This window comes from Hyaena hyaena, unplaced genomic scaffold, assembly GCF_003009895.1.
Source record: "Hyaena hyaena isolate Hyena2069 unplaced genomic scaffold, ASM300989v1 scaffold_1648, whole genome shotgun sequence".
Taxonomy (NCBI): domain Eukaryota; kingdom Metazoa; phylum Chordata; class Mammalia; order Carnivora; family Hyaenidae; genus Hyaena; species Hyaena hyaena.
This window is the reverse complement of record NW_024082268.1, coordinates 231133-247163: the sequence shown is the minus strand read 5'-3', so window position 1 is coordinate 247163 and position 16031 is coordinate 231133. Positions and strand designations below refer to the sequence as shown.

The 16031-nt window shown below is 41.9% G+C and overlaps 1 protein-coding gene and 2 pseudogenes across 3 annotated transcripts in view; 2 read left to right on the top strand and 1 right to left on the bottom strand.

The window, feature by feature from the left end:
• Positions 1 to 3943: 3943 nt before the first annotated feature.
• LOC120226242 lies at positions 3944 to 4457 on the top strand (annotated as a pseudogene).
• A 2566-nt stretch (positions 4458 to 7023) lies between these two features.
• Positions 7024 to 8330, top strand: LOC120226243 (annotated as a pseudogene).
• Positions 8331 to 8775: 445 nt separating this feature from the next.
• The window catches only part of GINS1 (GINS complex subunit 1), a 31585-nt gene continuing 24329 nt past the window's right edge, over positions 8776 to 16031 (bottom strand). The window contains exons 6-8 of one of the 3 annotated variants that reach the window (XR_005526978.1): positions 13034 to 13108; positions 12021 to 12106; positions 9235 to 9315 (exon numbers count right to left, since the gene is read on the bottom strand). Coding sequence is in view for 2 of the 3 variants with exons in the window: in XM_039224425.1 (XP_039080356.1) it covers positions 9247 to 9315; positions 13034 to 13108 (144 nt within the window). In the remaining variant the exon portion in view is untranslated. Of the gene's footprint in view, positions 9316 to 12020; positions 12107 to 13033; positions 13109 to 16031 lie in introns of all 3 variants that reach the window. The other 2 variants (XM_039224425.1, XM_039224426.1) reach the window with 2 other exon arrangements.

The following is a 16031-nucleotide window of genomic DNA, read 5'->3' as shown; positions in this document are numbered from 1 at the left end:
TCTTTGTTCCTTGCAACCTTTCCTTCAGAGCATCCCCCTCAGGATTTCTTGTAGGGCTGGCTTCGTGGTGACAAATTCTTTCAATTTATGTTTATTTGGAAAGATTTTTATCTCTCCTTCTATTTTGAATGACAGGCTTGCTGGATAGAGGATGCTTGGCTTCAAATTTTTTTCTGTTCATCTCATTGAAGATCTCCTGCCATTCCTTTCTAGCCTGCCAAGGTTCAATAGATAGGTCTGTCACCACTCTGATAGGTTTCCCTTTGTATGTGAGGGCCCTTTTCTCCCTAGCTGCTTTCAAAATTCTCTCTTTGTCCTTGTATTTTGCCATTTTTACTATCATATGCTGTGCAGAAGATCGATTCAAATTACGTCTGAGGGGAGTCTTCTGAGCCTCTTTATTTCAACGTTTACTTCCTTCCCCAAGGTTGGGGAAGTTCTCTGCTATAATTTGCTCCAGGACTCCTTTAGCACCTTTCCCTCTCTCTTCCTCTTCTGGGATTCCTATGATACAGATATTGTTGCGTTTGACCGTATCGCTGAGCTCTCGAACTCTTTTTCATGTTCCTGGATCAGTCTGTCTCTTTTTTTCTCAGTTTCCTCTTTTTCTATAATGGTGTCTTCTAAATCACTTATTATTATCCTTTCTGCCTCTTCAATCCGTGCATTGGAGGCCTCTAATTTATTATTTATCTCATTAGCGCATTTTTTAATTCATCATGCCTATTTTTATTCTCCATGTTTTCTGTAGCCATAATTTCTTTGATGTCCCCTATGCTTTTTTCAACCCCAGCTATTAATTTTTTGATTATTGTTCTAAAATCTTGTTCAGTTATGCTGCTTATATCTGTTTTGAGCAGTTCATTAGCTGTCAATTCTTCTTGGAATTTCTTTGGAGGAGAGCTCTTTCGTTTTGTCATTTTAGTTAGCTTTCTGGCTCTTATTAGTTTGAAAGACTTGTTATGCTCTCTGCACCTGTAAGCGTTGCTGTATCCAAGAAGACTCTTTGGCTGTCCAGGGCCTATCCTTTCAGAGAGTGTTTTTTGAATGGTATCTCTTGGTCTCTCTTGTTGGGATCTTGGTTATTTTATTTTCCTATTCGTAGTGATATTTGGGACTCTCCACCATGTGTACTTTGGCTTGTTTCTTGAGGTAGCCCTGGAGAAGAAAACAGACAAACACACAGGGAGCAGAGGCACAGAAACGCACAGACACATCCAAAAAACATGCAAACTGAGAGGGAAAATGAAAAAGTTAAGAGAAAAGATGGAGGAGGGAAGGCTAATTATAGAGAATAAAAAATACATTAAAAGTTCAAAAAGAAGAAAAGAAAAGGTAAAAATAATAAAACTGATGGACAAAGAACGGTTTAAAGCATATAACCGGATTTCCCAGCCACAATTAAATAGCCGGGTGTATGCAGTCCTGGCTGAAGAGCATAGAGAAAGAGAGAGAAGACAGGGCAGGAATAAGGCAAAATTGGAAATAGAATGAACAGGCAGAAGGGTAAGGAGCTTTTTTCAAAGAGCTAAAGGGTGGGATATGGTTGGATAGGTGAGAGAAGGACGCTGGTGTTATCCAGAGAAACTATATAGTCTAATTACTCTTGAGGGAGAGATGAAAAGGTCGGTAGGTGTAGAATTTACATCTACAGAATGGACTAGATGTGACTGTTTAAGTAAGGTGGTGACCAGAGTTAATCAGGTCAGTGTTCCGGGAAAAGAGAAAAAGAAAAAGAAAAAAAGAAGAAAAAAAAAAAAGGAGGAGGGCAGCTCTCTAGCAGGAATGGGCGTGGTGTGATCCAATGGGTCAGGCGAGAGTTCTGCCTTGGCGGTTGTGGGAAGGAGAGTGGCGGTGCTTCAGTCCCTTCTTGAACCAAGTGCTGAACCTCGCCTTTTTGGGTGTGTAAACTCCCCGTGGAGGGGGGGCAGCCAAAGTGGGTCGCGCTCTTTAACACAGGCCAGGCCTAGTTTCCAAGTCCCAGTCCGCGCATCCCACTGAAATTGCTGTAGACACAACCTCGCAGGTGATCCCCTTGGGGCAATTCCAAGCCTCTTGTCTAGCCTGAGGGTGGAGCCAGAATCGCTGCTCCCTTCTCCTCCATGTTGGGTTGGCAAGCAAGGACGGGGGTTTGCCTGGGGGCGCTCAGGCCCGCTGGATACAGGGAAACCAGGTCCCTCTGTGTCTCGTCATCCGAAACACGAACTCGCAGGCAAACCTCCCGGCTTTTTTTTTTTTTCATGCTTTTATTTATTTCTGAGAGACAGCACGAGAAGGGGAGGGTCAGAGAGAGAGGGAGACACGGAATCTGAAACAGGCTCTGAGCTAGCTGTCCGCACAGAGCCTGACGTGGGGCCCGAACCCACAAACCGTGAGATCATGACCTGAGCCAGTCGGACGCTTAACCGACTGAGCTACCCAGGCACCCCAAAAATTTATAAAATTCTAACCACAATTCTAAATAGAGAGGTAGTCAATATAAATCAATAACCCACCCCAAGTTTCAAATTTCTGACTAGTATACATTCATTTGAAATAAATACACTTAATTATTACCTTATTTGGGAAATTAAATCCAAAAATATATTGAGTACTTTAAGTTCAGGAAGGCTGCTGAGCTGGCGACACAGCAATGTCCTACACAGCCACGCATCCTCCCAGCAGGCTCACATGGACCGCAGGGCTCACCTGGCTGCATGCTTTCATGTGCCCTGGGAGTAGAATACAAGGGAGTGACTACAGACCCAGAGTTAAAATGGCAACATTATCCATCTCGTTCACTGGGGAAATTTTCCTTATTGTTTATCCGTAGAGATTTAGGTAAAAATCTGATGTGGCTACAAAAATTATGGGTTGAAATTCTTTTTGATGATGAAAACAATCTGCAAAGGACAGCCAATGGATCTAAGTAGGCCTACTATGAAAATATACAAATCCACATTCCAAGTAAAGCCTTTCTATAACTTGATTTCTTGAATACAATTTTGGCCAGAAACATTTCCCCTATGTAAAAATGAAACTGCACGTATAGCATATGCCAGGTCCTGGGTTATCTGGACTTTCAAGTCTGAATCCCTCTTTAAGATTACCAGGCTGGTCGTGCAGGGGCCTGGTGGAGAAGGGCCACAGATTACCAGGTAGGAGTCCTCTGTGCCTCTATAACACCTGTTCACACTTCTTCAAAAAACAGAAGTTGTTCTCCACTTCATGGGACTTTTCAGTCAGTGTGAAACTGGGGTGAAAACTGCACAAAGTTCCTCTTCTAGCCCCAGTTTCTATTTCCCTCTCCCAAGTGGTGATACTGGTACCCACCTCACAAATTCACAAGCAGACAAGAGCTAGACCAGGCGTTGCTGTTGGAATGGGCAAATTCCACTGTGTCCTTCCTTTCTGTCTTCCCAGATAGCCAGATGACACATTATTGTCATTAAACATCTACTGAAAATTTTGATAGAATATCATCTCCACCTGCTCAGGTTGATTTGGAAACATACTGCAGAAATCCAGCTCGGGGCTTACACGGTACACATCACCAGAAACAACACAAGATGCAGAGACCTACCTTCTCACTATGCAGCAAGGGATTATTTAAAAGAAATTCGGGGGCACCTGGGTGGCTCAGTCGGTTAAATGTCTGACAACAGCTCAGGTCATGATGTTGCAGTCCTTGAGCTTGTGCCCAACGTCAAGCTCTGTGTTGTCAGCTCAGAGCCAGAAGCCTGGAGCCTGCTTCAGATTCTATGTCTCCTTCTCTCTCTGCCCCTCCCCCGCTCACACCCACTCCCTCCCTCTCAAAAATAAACAAACATTAAAAAAAGTTCAAATAGTGGTGGGGTGGCTGGGGGGAGGGCAGGGCCTCATCCTCCAGGACCCCCTGGACATCGTGTGGGCTGCCAGCACCATAAAGAAAGATGTGGACTTCAGAGCAGGTCTTTGACCACTCATGGAAAAACCGTTACAACCAAACCCTATGAACCCAAGCACGGTTGGAGCTGATGTACTGGACAGCCAGATCCCTCTAGAAAGTTGCACAGCCATAGACTTCTCAGCACAGAGGGGACTGTCTTCCATTGTGAAATCTCTTATTGGTGAAGCAAGAACTAAAATGTATGTGTAAGAACATTCTGTAGTTGACCCTACAGAGAAAACAATGGGACTTGAATCTATTAACATTTTGTTGACAAATATGGTTTCAGTAGATGAGACATATACAAACTACATCCTCAGGACCCAGAAAACGACTGTTTTGACTGAAGAAGCCATAGTCACTGTGAAAGGAATCAGTCGCGGCAGTTACACTGAAGGACTGATGGCAAGGATGGGATCTTCAAACGCTAAAAAGGTCTGGAAGCAATGGAATGGGTGTACATAAATTCTGTACTGAGATTGAAGAATTGGGGGGTTTGGCAAGAGGGAGAATAGGGACACCAATGGCAGCAGCATTTGAAGAGAAATGATAAGGAAAGTTGGCATGTGACACCTGCTTCACCAAGGTCTCTGCAAGCTGGAATATATTCATGTTATTTAAAAAATAAAACTAAATTTTAGGCAAAGTTTTTTTTTTATAGTTTATTGTCAAGTTGGTTTCCAACAACACCCAGTGCTCATCCCAACAATGATGAGCAACCTCCATGTCCTCCATGCCCATCACCCCCCATTCCCCCCACACCCATCAGTCCTCAGTTTGTTCTCAGCATTCAAGAGTCTCTCATGGTTTGCCTCCCTCCCTCTACCCCACTATTTCCCCCCTTCTTCTCCCCCACGGTCCTCCGTTAAGTTCCTCCTAATTCTCCTATACCTGCAAACATACGGTATTTGTCCTTCTCTCGCTCAGCATAACACCTTCAAGGTCCATCCATGTTTCTAGAAATGGGCAGATTTCATTCTTTCTCATTGCCATGTAGTATTCCATGGTATACATAAACCACATCTTCTTGATCCATTCGTCTGTTGATGGACACTTAGGCTCTTTCCATGTTTTGGATATTGTTGAGAGTGCTGCTATGAACATTGGGGTACATGTGCTCCTATGCATCAGCATTTCTGTATCCCTTGGGTAATTCCTAGCAGTGCTATTGCTGGGTCATAGGGGAGTACTATTGTTAATTTTTTGAGGAACCTCCACACTGTTTTCCAGAGGGGCTGCACCAGTTTACATTCCCACCAACAGTGTAGGAGGGTGCCTGTTTCTCCACATACTCACCAGCATCTAGAGTTCTCTGATTTGCTCATTTTAGCCACTCTGACCAGCGTGAGGTGGTATCTCAGTGTGGTTTTGATTTGTATTTCCCTGATGAGGAGGGATGCTGAGCATCGTTTCATGTGTCTGTTGGCCATCTGGATGTCCTCTTTGGAGAAGTGTCTGTTCATATCTTCTGCCCATTTCTTCACTGGATTGTTTGTTTTTCAGGTGTGAAGTTTGGTGAGTTCCTTATAAATTTTGGATATCAACCCTTTATCTGATATGTCATTTGCGACTATATTTTCCCATTTCATCGGTTGCCTATTAGTTTTATGGATTGTTTCCTTTGCCATGCAGCTTTTAATCTTGATGAGGTCCCAATAGTTATTTTTGCTCTTGATTCTCTTCCTTTTGGGGATGTGTGAAGTAAGAAATTTCTGCGGTGGAGGTCAAGGAGGTTGTTTCCTGCTTTCTCCTCTAGGGTTTTGATGGTTTCCTGTCTCACGTTCAGGTCCTTTATCCATTTTATTTTTGTGTATGGTGTGAGAAAATGATCTAGTTTCATTCTTCTGCATGTTGCTGTCCAGTTCTCCCAGCACCATCTGTTAAAGAGGCCGTCTTTTTTCCATTGGATACTCTTTCCCGCTTTGTCAAAGATTGGTTGGCTGTATACTTTTGAGTCCAAATCTGAGTTCTCAATTCTATTCCATTGGTCTATGTGTCTGTTTGTGTGCCAATAACATACTGTCTTGATGATGACAGCTTTGTAGTAGAGGCTAAAGTCTGAGATGGTGATGCCTCCCGTATTGGTTTTATTCTTTAGTATTACTTTGGCTATTTGAGGTTTTTTTGTGGTTCCATACAAATTTTAGGATAGTTTGTTCTAGTTTTGAGAAGTATGCTGGTACAATTTTGGTTGGATTTGCATTGAATGTGTAGATTGCTGTGGGTAGTAATGATATTTTAACTATATTTATTCTTCCAATCCATGAGGATGGAATATTTTTCCATTTCTTGTATTGTCTTCAATTTCCTTCATAAGTTTTCTATAGTTTTCATCATACAGAGATCTTGTATCCTTGGTTAGGTTTATTCCTAGGTATTTTATGGTTTTTTGTGCAGTTGTGAATAGGATCAGTTTCTTGATTTCTCTGTTGCTTCATTCTTGGTGTATAAAAATGCAACCGATTTCTGTACGTTGATTTTGTATCCTGCAACTTGGCTGAATTCTTGGATCAGTTCTAGTAGGCTTCTGGTGGAGTCTAGGCAGTTTTTTAATAAGCTGAAGAAAAGCTATATGAGTTATGATCAAAACAAAGGGGTACAGGGTTTCTAAATCAAAGGGATCATCTGAAAGCAGCATTGTTTGAAATGACCAATTTTGATAATTCCAGTATTTATGTTAAATTTTAACAACTTTTGAAAATGACTTAAAAATCATATTGGCATTATTAAATCTCCTTTAGAATTTGAAAGCTTTGCAATACATTGGAACTCTACCTGGCTTTAGACCAACTCCAGAACAAAGCAGAGCCACCTAAATACATATAATTACTCGACTATGGTAAATAAATGAGCTTGCGTGAGGAATGCTCTTGATTTATTTTATTTTATTCATCCACTCATGTTTATTTTTGGGAGAGAGAGACAGAGCATAAGCAGAAGGACAGAGAGATTGGGAGACAAGATCCAAAGGAGGCTCTACACTGACAGCAGAGAGCCCAATGCGGGACTCAAACTTATGAACATGAGATCATGAGGTCATGAGATCATGACCTGAGCTTAAGTCAGATGCTTTTTTTTTTTAAGGTTTTGTTTGTATTTAAGTAATCTCTGCACCCAGTGTGGGGCTCAAACTCACAACACCTGAGAACAAGAGTTGCATGCTCTTCTGACTGAGCCAGCCAGCTGCTTCTGAAGGAATGCTCTTTAAAAGGATAAGTTGCATAGTTTTAAAGGACATATTGATCCAGTTCTCCCACCGATCCTGCGGGTCGCAGCAGCTCGGGCGGCGGGAGGAGTGGCAGTGGCCAGGCAGCCCAGCTTCGCGAAGGCTCTGGGCACGCGGCGGCCTGCAGGCACCCAGCACGCGCCCGCCCCACCGCCATGATGCCCAAGAGGGTCAGCTCCGCCGAGAGGGCGGCGAAGGAGGAGCCCAGAGGAAGTCGGCGAGGTTGTCAGCTAAATCCGCTCCTGCGAAAGTGGAAGTGAAGCCTAAAAAAGGCAGCGGGAAAAGATAAATCTTCAGACAAATAAGTACAAACAAAGGCGAAAAGGGGAGCTAAGGGAAAACAGGCCGAAGTGGCTAAACCAAGAAACAAAAGACTTACCTGCAGAAAACAGAGAAACTAAAACCGGGGAGACTCTGGCCTCTGAGAAAGCAGGAAAGAAGCCAAGTCTGATTAATACCACATCCCATGTCTTCTCAGGGGTCCACATGTCCCTTCTTGTACAATCCAGAGGAATATTTTTATCAACTATTTTGTAAATGCAAGTTTTTTAGTAGCTCTAGAAACATTTTTAAGAAGGAGGGAATCCCACCTCATCCTATTTTTTAAGTGTAAATGTTTTTTTTTTAAGAGGTGAAATCATTTGCTAGTTACTTTTCGGTACAACCAGAAAATAGTGAGATATTGAATATGGGAGGCTTTGATCGTCTTGTGTGTCAGCTTAACATTCCACAGATGGGGTAGTTTTTATATCCTGTAATACCAAGCATACTAAATGGCAATTTGGAGTCAGTCGTGCATTTAATATTTCTGGAACATTTTTAATACTTCTATTCCCTTGTTGTTTTCGGTAGAATTGTTTTCTAAAGAAAACCACTCCTTGATCCTGGCTCTCCCTGTCGGAATTTGTGCACTCTGTTAACATCTTGGCGTCCTCGTCCAGTTTCCTAGTAACCTTGAGAATGTGCTGTGCAAGATTGAACATTGGAGTATGTAGTATATATGATATTGAATGGTGAGTTAATGGGAGTTAATTAACAGTGTAAGAGCATATCAACATTTAAAGATATTGGTACTTGATATGCTGTTAAGGGAAATTTGACTCCAAATTTTAAGCTGGACAGTCACTGGAATAACTTAGAAAAGAACCACAACTACATGATTTGTTTAGATTTTCGGTATGTCCAGTAAGAATTGTGTGCAAGATGGGGCGCCTGGGTGGCTTAGTCGGTTAAGTGTCCGACTTTCGCTTAGGTCATGATCTCGCGGTTCGTGGGTTCGAGCCCCGCGTCGGGCTCTGTGCTGACTGCCAGCTCAGAGCCTGGAGCCTGTTTCAGTCTGTGACTCCCTCTTTCTCTGACCCTCCCCTGCTCACGCTGTGTCTCCTAGAAATAAATAAAACATTTAAAAAAAAAAAAATTAAAAAAAAAAAAAAGAATTGTGTGCAAGCTGAATTGTCTGTGCCAATCCTCAGAACTAAAAAAAAAAAAAACTCAATTATGAAAGGAAAAAAAAATAAAGGACATACTAATTTGTATAAAATAATTTGCTCTGCTATAAACCACCATTAAAAATTACAGTATTTTCTCTTGGTACTTAGATGACATTTTTGGAGTAAAAATTATCACTAAAGTAATACATGACTCCAATAACAACAAAAAAGAATTTTATTGTATTAAGGAGAATACTGTATGAATTTGCCAAAATTTTGTAACTTAGGAAACGCACTACTACCTTCCTTGGATTTGTAGTTTATGACGTAGTGTACTATACCATGGGCAACATCAGAGATGTTCACTGAAAATAATCATTACTACTGGTGTAAAAAAATAAATTCAAATATAACAAACGTTTACTTTCATTAAAAAAATTAAAAAACACATTGTAGTAACTAGATGAATGTTAGGATTATAGATACAGTTTATTACAAAGAGGAGGAGGAATCCTGTACAAAAGAAAAACCATAGTCCTTAGCCAGATATTCCTGTTTATCTTCAAGAACGTCTATAATTTTTGAAACCAAGAGGTGAGGGTGATGAAGGATGTGAAGAACTTTCCGTGGCTTGGCTCTGCCTCACACCACGGGGAAAAGCCTGGCAGTGCCTCAGCCCAACGTCAGGACAGCACGTGCTCCAGGATGCCCTGTCTGACCAGCTGCTCACACTTCCACCTAGGTAAGAAGTGCTGAGGGGAAACAGTAGGGGAAGAGAAAGAGAAACGATTGGAAAAGAATTTAAAATTACATTTTGTATCATTAAAAAGCAGCAATTTGATTGCATATTTTTCAAACAGCTAAGTAGTTAAAAGCTAAACACACATATTTGCTACCTTTATCAACTGAAATTGATGCCAATTAGAACCACACTGAATTCTGATTTTTATAAACAAATTCATAGTTTGCTTGAGTTAAATTTAACTCAAGAATTCTGCATTCCAATAGGAGCACACGTACCCCAATGTTCATAGCAGCACTCTCCACAATAGCTAAAACATGGAAAGAGCCTAAGTGTCCATCAACGGATGAATGGATCAAGAAGATGTGGTTTATCTATACCATGGAATACTACATGGCAATGAGAAACAATGAAATCTGGCCATTTCTAGAAACAAGGATGGACCTTGAGGGTGTTATGCTGAGCGAAATAAGTCAGGCAGAGGACAAATATCATATGTTTGCATGTATAGGAGGATTAGGAGGAACTTAACTGAGGAACAAGGGGGAGAAGAAGGGGGGAAATGGTGGGGGAAAGGGAGAGAGGCAAACCATGACTCTTGAATCCTGACAAAAACTGAGGACTAATGGATGTGGGGGGGAGGGGGGATGGGCATGGAGGAGGGCACTAGTGGGGATGAGCACTGGGTGTTATGTGGAAACTAGACAATAAACTATTTGTAAAAAATAAACAAATTAAAAAAAAAAAGAATTCTGCATTCCAGTATGAATTTTGCTTAGTATCATTTTGAGATTCAAGCAAAGAAAATCCAGGGGTGAGATTCTGCAGCAGTGGATTACAAGTGTGACAGCAGCTTGCTAGTAAGACCAGGAAAAGGAGCATCTTCCCCATTAAGCTTTCTCTAGTACTGAGTTTGAACATTATTCTTCTAGTAATAGCAGTGGCAGGTTTCCTCCTGTATTCTACAGGATTAAAAGTATCATAACCTACAACATGGGTGCTGTTCACACACTGTGTGAAGACACTGGTACCCAGCTAACACTTGCCCTCCGTGTCCTCCTGAAAGAAAACCACTCTCTTTGTGAGGCAGAAAGGAGCCTCCCTGTCTGATTCCCTCAAAGCACAGGGACTTAAAACGGAATGTTTATTAAGGTCCGGGCTGAGGAGGTTCAAGAAACAAGCCAGGAAAACTTTCCAAGCTCGCAGGTGACCAAAGAAACTTCATTGAAAAGACAGACATACTTGGGTAAAAACTACAAATGCTGCATTAAAAAGTACAGAGCAAATACTCTTAGAAAGTAACTGCAGGGGTGCATGGGTGTCCAGCTCTGGATTTTGGCTCAGGTCATGATCTCACGGTTTGTGGGATCAAGCCCCACTCTGACCTGACAGCATGAGCCTGCTTGAGATCGTCTCTCTCTGCCCCTCCCCTGCTACAAGCATGTCATGTGCTCTCTCTGTCTCTCTCTCAAAGTAAAGAAATAAAAATGTAACTGCAGCAGGAGGAACTGTCAAAATTATTCCAGGTGCACAATGCAGTTCAGTGGCCCTGTGCACCTCACCAGCTCACAGGTCCACCATGAGGCCTGTGAGTAAATAAATCCCTCCTGACTAGCCAGGAAGACTCATGGGCTGAAGACACACTGTTGTCTAACCTGTTAAATGAGGTTTTGAAATGCCTTAAGAATGTAAAATGTAAAAAAAGGAGGAAAAATTGAGTTGTTCATTTAAGTTATTCTAATCCCTACTTAAAAAGGGGGAGGAGGTTCTGATTTCTGGACAAATAGAAAATGCTTGCCATATGCACAAGGATAAAGAAATGTATGCTGGGGCGCCTGGGTGGCTCAGTCAGTTGAATGTCTGACTTGATTCCAGCTCAGGTCATGATCCCAGGGTGGTGGGATCTAGCCTACAGTTGGGCTCTATGCTGATTGTGGAGGCTGTTTATTTAATATTCTCTCTCATTCTCCCTCTCCCCCTCTCCCTGTGTGCACTCTCTCTCAAAAAAATAGATATTATGGCAAAAATATATTTTCCTATTAATAGATAATCTATACCAGATTCTACAGAAAACTGTAGAAAACTGCTTTTAAATGTGGTCGGACATTTTAAAAATCCCTTTAATATCAACTATAGTATATAAACACATAGTGGGTAAAAAAAAAAATCAACCATAATTGTTCTCCATTTTTTAAACTAAGGGTAGGGCAGTGCTGAGAAACAAGTCAAAAAGCATCTCAAGGGAAAGGCTTCTGCATGGTCCACACAGAGTGACAATTGTTTAGCAGGAACAGGAGGAAGGACTCAGCTGGTTTCCACCTACCCTGGCACCCCTTGGGCACTCCAGTGAGGAATCACTGTCTCAGCACATGAGGTGGGGAGATCAGCCAAAGAGCTTGAGAAAGAAATTCAAACACAGGACAGGGTTGGAGATAAAGTTTTCTCCTATCTTGCTTTATGAAGATAGCTTTGTTCTTGTGAATCAGAGCTTCCTGCTGGGTCCTCCAGACGGGCAGGTTTTTAGGAGAGCAATTCTTGAGCATCTGCTTTCTATTCATTACTATCCTACTTTGAAGAGGATGCTTGGGAAGGAAATTTTTGCTCTAATAACCAAAGATTTTAGGGTCCCCTGAAAATCTGTCTTTAAAATGTTCAACCTTTATTTTAGGAAACTATTTCAAGATCCAAGGGTACTAGTAAAATAAAGCAACTCACCCTAAGGGAACCACATTAACTCAGCATTACTTTGTCCAGGGCATAACAAAGACATCAATGACTTAAGGGCTCTGGATACTAACTGGCTGAAAACAAAATGGGAAGGAAAGAAAGAGTGGTTTTTATTAGGTCATTTTTTGTCCTACACTAATGTGACTACAATTAAGATGGGATAAAAATAAATCTAGCTACTATAAATTCATCTAAAGTGAAAATACATCTAATGTGAACTTGATTTCTTTTTAAAAAAATTTTTTTATAGTTTATTTATTTTTGAGACAGAGAGAGACAGAGAATGAGTGGGGAAGGGGCAGAGAGAGAGGGAGACACAGAATCCAAAACAGGCTCCAGGCTCTAAGCTGTCAGCACAGAACCCAATGCAGGGCTTGAACTCACGAACCGTGAGATCATGACCTGAGTTAAAGTCAGATGCTTAACTGACTGAGCCACCAGGCGCCCTGTGAACTTGATGATTTCTAAGAAAACAATATATTGAGATTCTTTGTAAGAAAAAATTTAGCTTAAATTATAACTTCACAATTTCAGTCATTCCCTGTTAAACTGTTAGGATTATGTTAAATACTTAGAAATTTCTGATCCATATACCCTTTGCATGTTAAAAAACTAGGATTTAAAGGGTGATGTACAAGCTGAAAGTGAGTGCTTAGCACCTTTTTAATAAATTCAAAGAAAGAAGCTAAATCACAACAATTTATACAGGCCCTTAACTAGAATAAGCCCACTTGCCCAAATAAGTTCCATTGTGATAATTTCCCAGGAATATGCTTAGTGTTAAATACAAGCAAAAATCTAATTAACCTTTTTTTAGTATATGCAACATTTGCTTCAAGTCTTTATATTCAGAAAATGGACAAAACAGTGTGACTTATACTAAGCATAATGCTTACGATACAAATTATCATCACAAGGTAACATTTATTTTGCTAGTGATTCTAACATTTCCATCATTCGATATTCTTATAAGATTTAAAGTATCTCAAGATGAGAAATACCTGGCTATTCTTTTTTAATAAGACTGAAGTACCATCATCAACTTCAAATTCTCCATAGTCTTTTAGACACCGCACCTGAAAAGAAAAACCCATGTTTTATCGAAATTACTTTTAACATGTAGTGGTCATAAAGTAAACAGGAGCTTTACAAATATCCACACAGCACAAATACTAGGTTTTCTGTCTGTTTGTTTCTTCTCTGTGTACATGGGTCTAGCATTCCTTACTGTGGTCCTCTGGAGACGCCAACTGTCCTGTTTGGATGGGGAGGAAGAAGAATGGCAGGATCTCCAAATGTATGTGTATGTCTGTGCTGCCACCAAGAAAGCCCAGGGAGCTGCTGAGGGAAGACAACATCATGTACTGTGTTTCCTCTGAAATCCTGAAAAACCAGAATACCTTCCTACAAAGAAAAGAGAATGTTTTAGGTTGATTCCAACTTGCATCTTATAGATTCTTCCCAAAAAATCTCAGTATCTGAGAATAGGACATTGGTAAGTCTCCAAAATTTGTTTTAAAGAGATTCTCCCCATCTCCTTCAGTATGCAGATTCTTTCCCAGGAATATGTAGAAGCACACCAGGAAAGAGCAGATGCAGACTCACATCCTAAGAACCAGGAGAGACTCTGGTCAGCAGGTGGGAGGGGAAAGCAGCCTTTTGAAAACCATATCTGCCATTGCCAAGATCACCAACTGACTCCAGCTCTCAGTGCTGCCACAGGACACAGGAGGGCAGTCCACCTCTCCCATGAGCGTTCAGGACTAAAGTCTGTCATCCTGAGTTCGCACATTCCTGTGAGTGAAGCCAACCCCAGCAGCAAGTTCCAGTCTTCTACTTTCCCAAGGTAATTTCATGTCCTGATTCCTCTGGAATCCTACCATGACTCCCAAAGGTATTTTACTTAGTTCAAGAAATACTATTTAAGAGGTCACGGGGAGGGCAAGATGGCAAAGTAGGGAGCTCTGTGCATTGCACTCGCCCCCATATCTCACACGGAAAAGATCTGAAGCCATAGGTAACATTACAGAACCCAAGAGATTGGGAGAAAAAGGATGCAGAATCCACTGAGAAAGCCTTCTAACATGAGTGCGATTTGGGGAAGATAAAATCGGGCAGGGATCGGAGACTGGAGGGGCCAGGTGACCCCCCCCTCTGTGGGGAGTGAAGGGGAAAAAGAGAGATCCGAAACTACGCAAGATACGGTGTCTGCCGCTGGGAACCAGAAAAACCTCCGCTCGGGGCACAGGACTGGGTATGCCAAATCCCCGCATGCCAACTTGTCCCGGAGCAGCTGCGCCGCGTGGGCACCACTCCTTTGTTCATTTGTACTCCCGGATCGGCTGGATTCCTGGAGGAGCCGTGCGCGGACCTCCGCGCCCCAAGCTGGCTGGAACTTTAGAGCGTAGGCAAAGGGCTTAAAACTGGGAGATCTGCCTGTGAGTTCGTGTTTCGGGTGGTGAGACACAGAAGGACCTGGTTTCCCTCTCTCCAGAGGGCCGGGCGAGCCCTGCAGACAAGCCCCCGCCCATGCTAACCAGCCTGACCTGGAAGAACGGGAGCAGCAGCTTCTGGCTCCACCCCCAGGGCTAGGCAAGAAGCTTGGAATTGCCCTGAGGGGATTGCAAGGCTGTGTCTACCACAATTTCAGTCAGGCTCCCGTTAAAGAGCACGACCCACCCAGCACTGGAGTTTAGATACCCAAAAAAGCAAGGTGCAGCACTTGGTACAAGAAGCGTCTGGTGCACCACCACTCCTCACCACAACCCTAAGGAAGAACTCCCGCCTGTCACACTGGATCACACCACAACCATCCCTGCTAGATAGCTGCACTCCTCCTCTATTTTTTTTTTCTTTTTTTTTACCCTTTTTCCCCTAAACACTGACCTGACTAACTTTGGTCACCAGCTTGCTTAAACAGTCATAACTAGTCCATTCTGTAGATATAAATTCTACACCTACCGACATTCTCATCTCTTTCTCTCAGGAGTAATTAGACTATATAGTTTCTCTGGATAACACCAGCATCCTTCTCTCACCTATCCAACCATATCCCACCCTTTAGCTCTTTGAGAAAAGCTCCTTATCCCTTCTGCCTGTTCATTCTACTTCCAATTTTGCCTCATCCCTGCCCTTTGTCACTCTCTATCTCTATGCTCTTCAACCAGCACTACATACACCTGGCTATTTATCTGCAACTGGGAAATCCAGTTATACGCTTTAAACCGTTCTTTGTCCATCGGTTTTCTTCTTTTTCCCTTTTCTTTTCTTTTTTTGACCTTTTTATGGATTTTTTAATTTCCTATTATTCGCCTTCCCTCCTCCATCTTTTCTCTTAACTTTTTCGTTTTCCCTCTCGGTTTGCATGTTAGTTGAATTTGTCTGTGCATTTGTGTGCTCCTGCTCCCTGTGTGTTTGTCTGTTTTCATCTCCACGGCTACCTCAAGAAACAAGCTAGAGTACAAAAGGTAGAGAGTCCCAAAAACCACTACAATTAGGAAAAGAAAATAACCAAGGTACCAACAAGAGAGACCAAGAGATACCATTCAAAAAACACTCTCTGAAAGGATAGGCCTTGGATAGTCAGAGAGTTTTCTTGGATACAACAGCGCGCATAGCTGCAGAGAGCATAACAAGTCTTTAAAACTAACAAGAGCCAGAAAGCTAACTAAAATGACGAAACGAAAGACCTCTCCTCCAAAGAAACTCCAAGAAGAAATGACAGCTAATGAACTGCTCAAAACAGATATAAGCAGCATAACTGAACAAGATTAGAATAATAATCATAAAATTAATAGCTGGGCTTGAAAAAAACATAGGGGACATCAAAGAAACTAGACAAAATGGAAAATAAAAATAGGCGTGAAGAATTTAAAAATGCAATAAATGAGATACATAATAAATTCAGGCTTCCAATGCACAGATTGAAGAGGCAGAAAGGAGAATAAGTGATTTAGAAGACACCATTATAGAAAAACAAGAAGCAGACAAAAAAAAGAG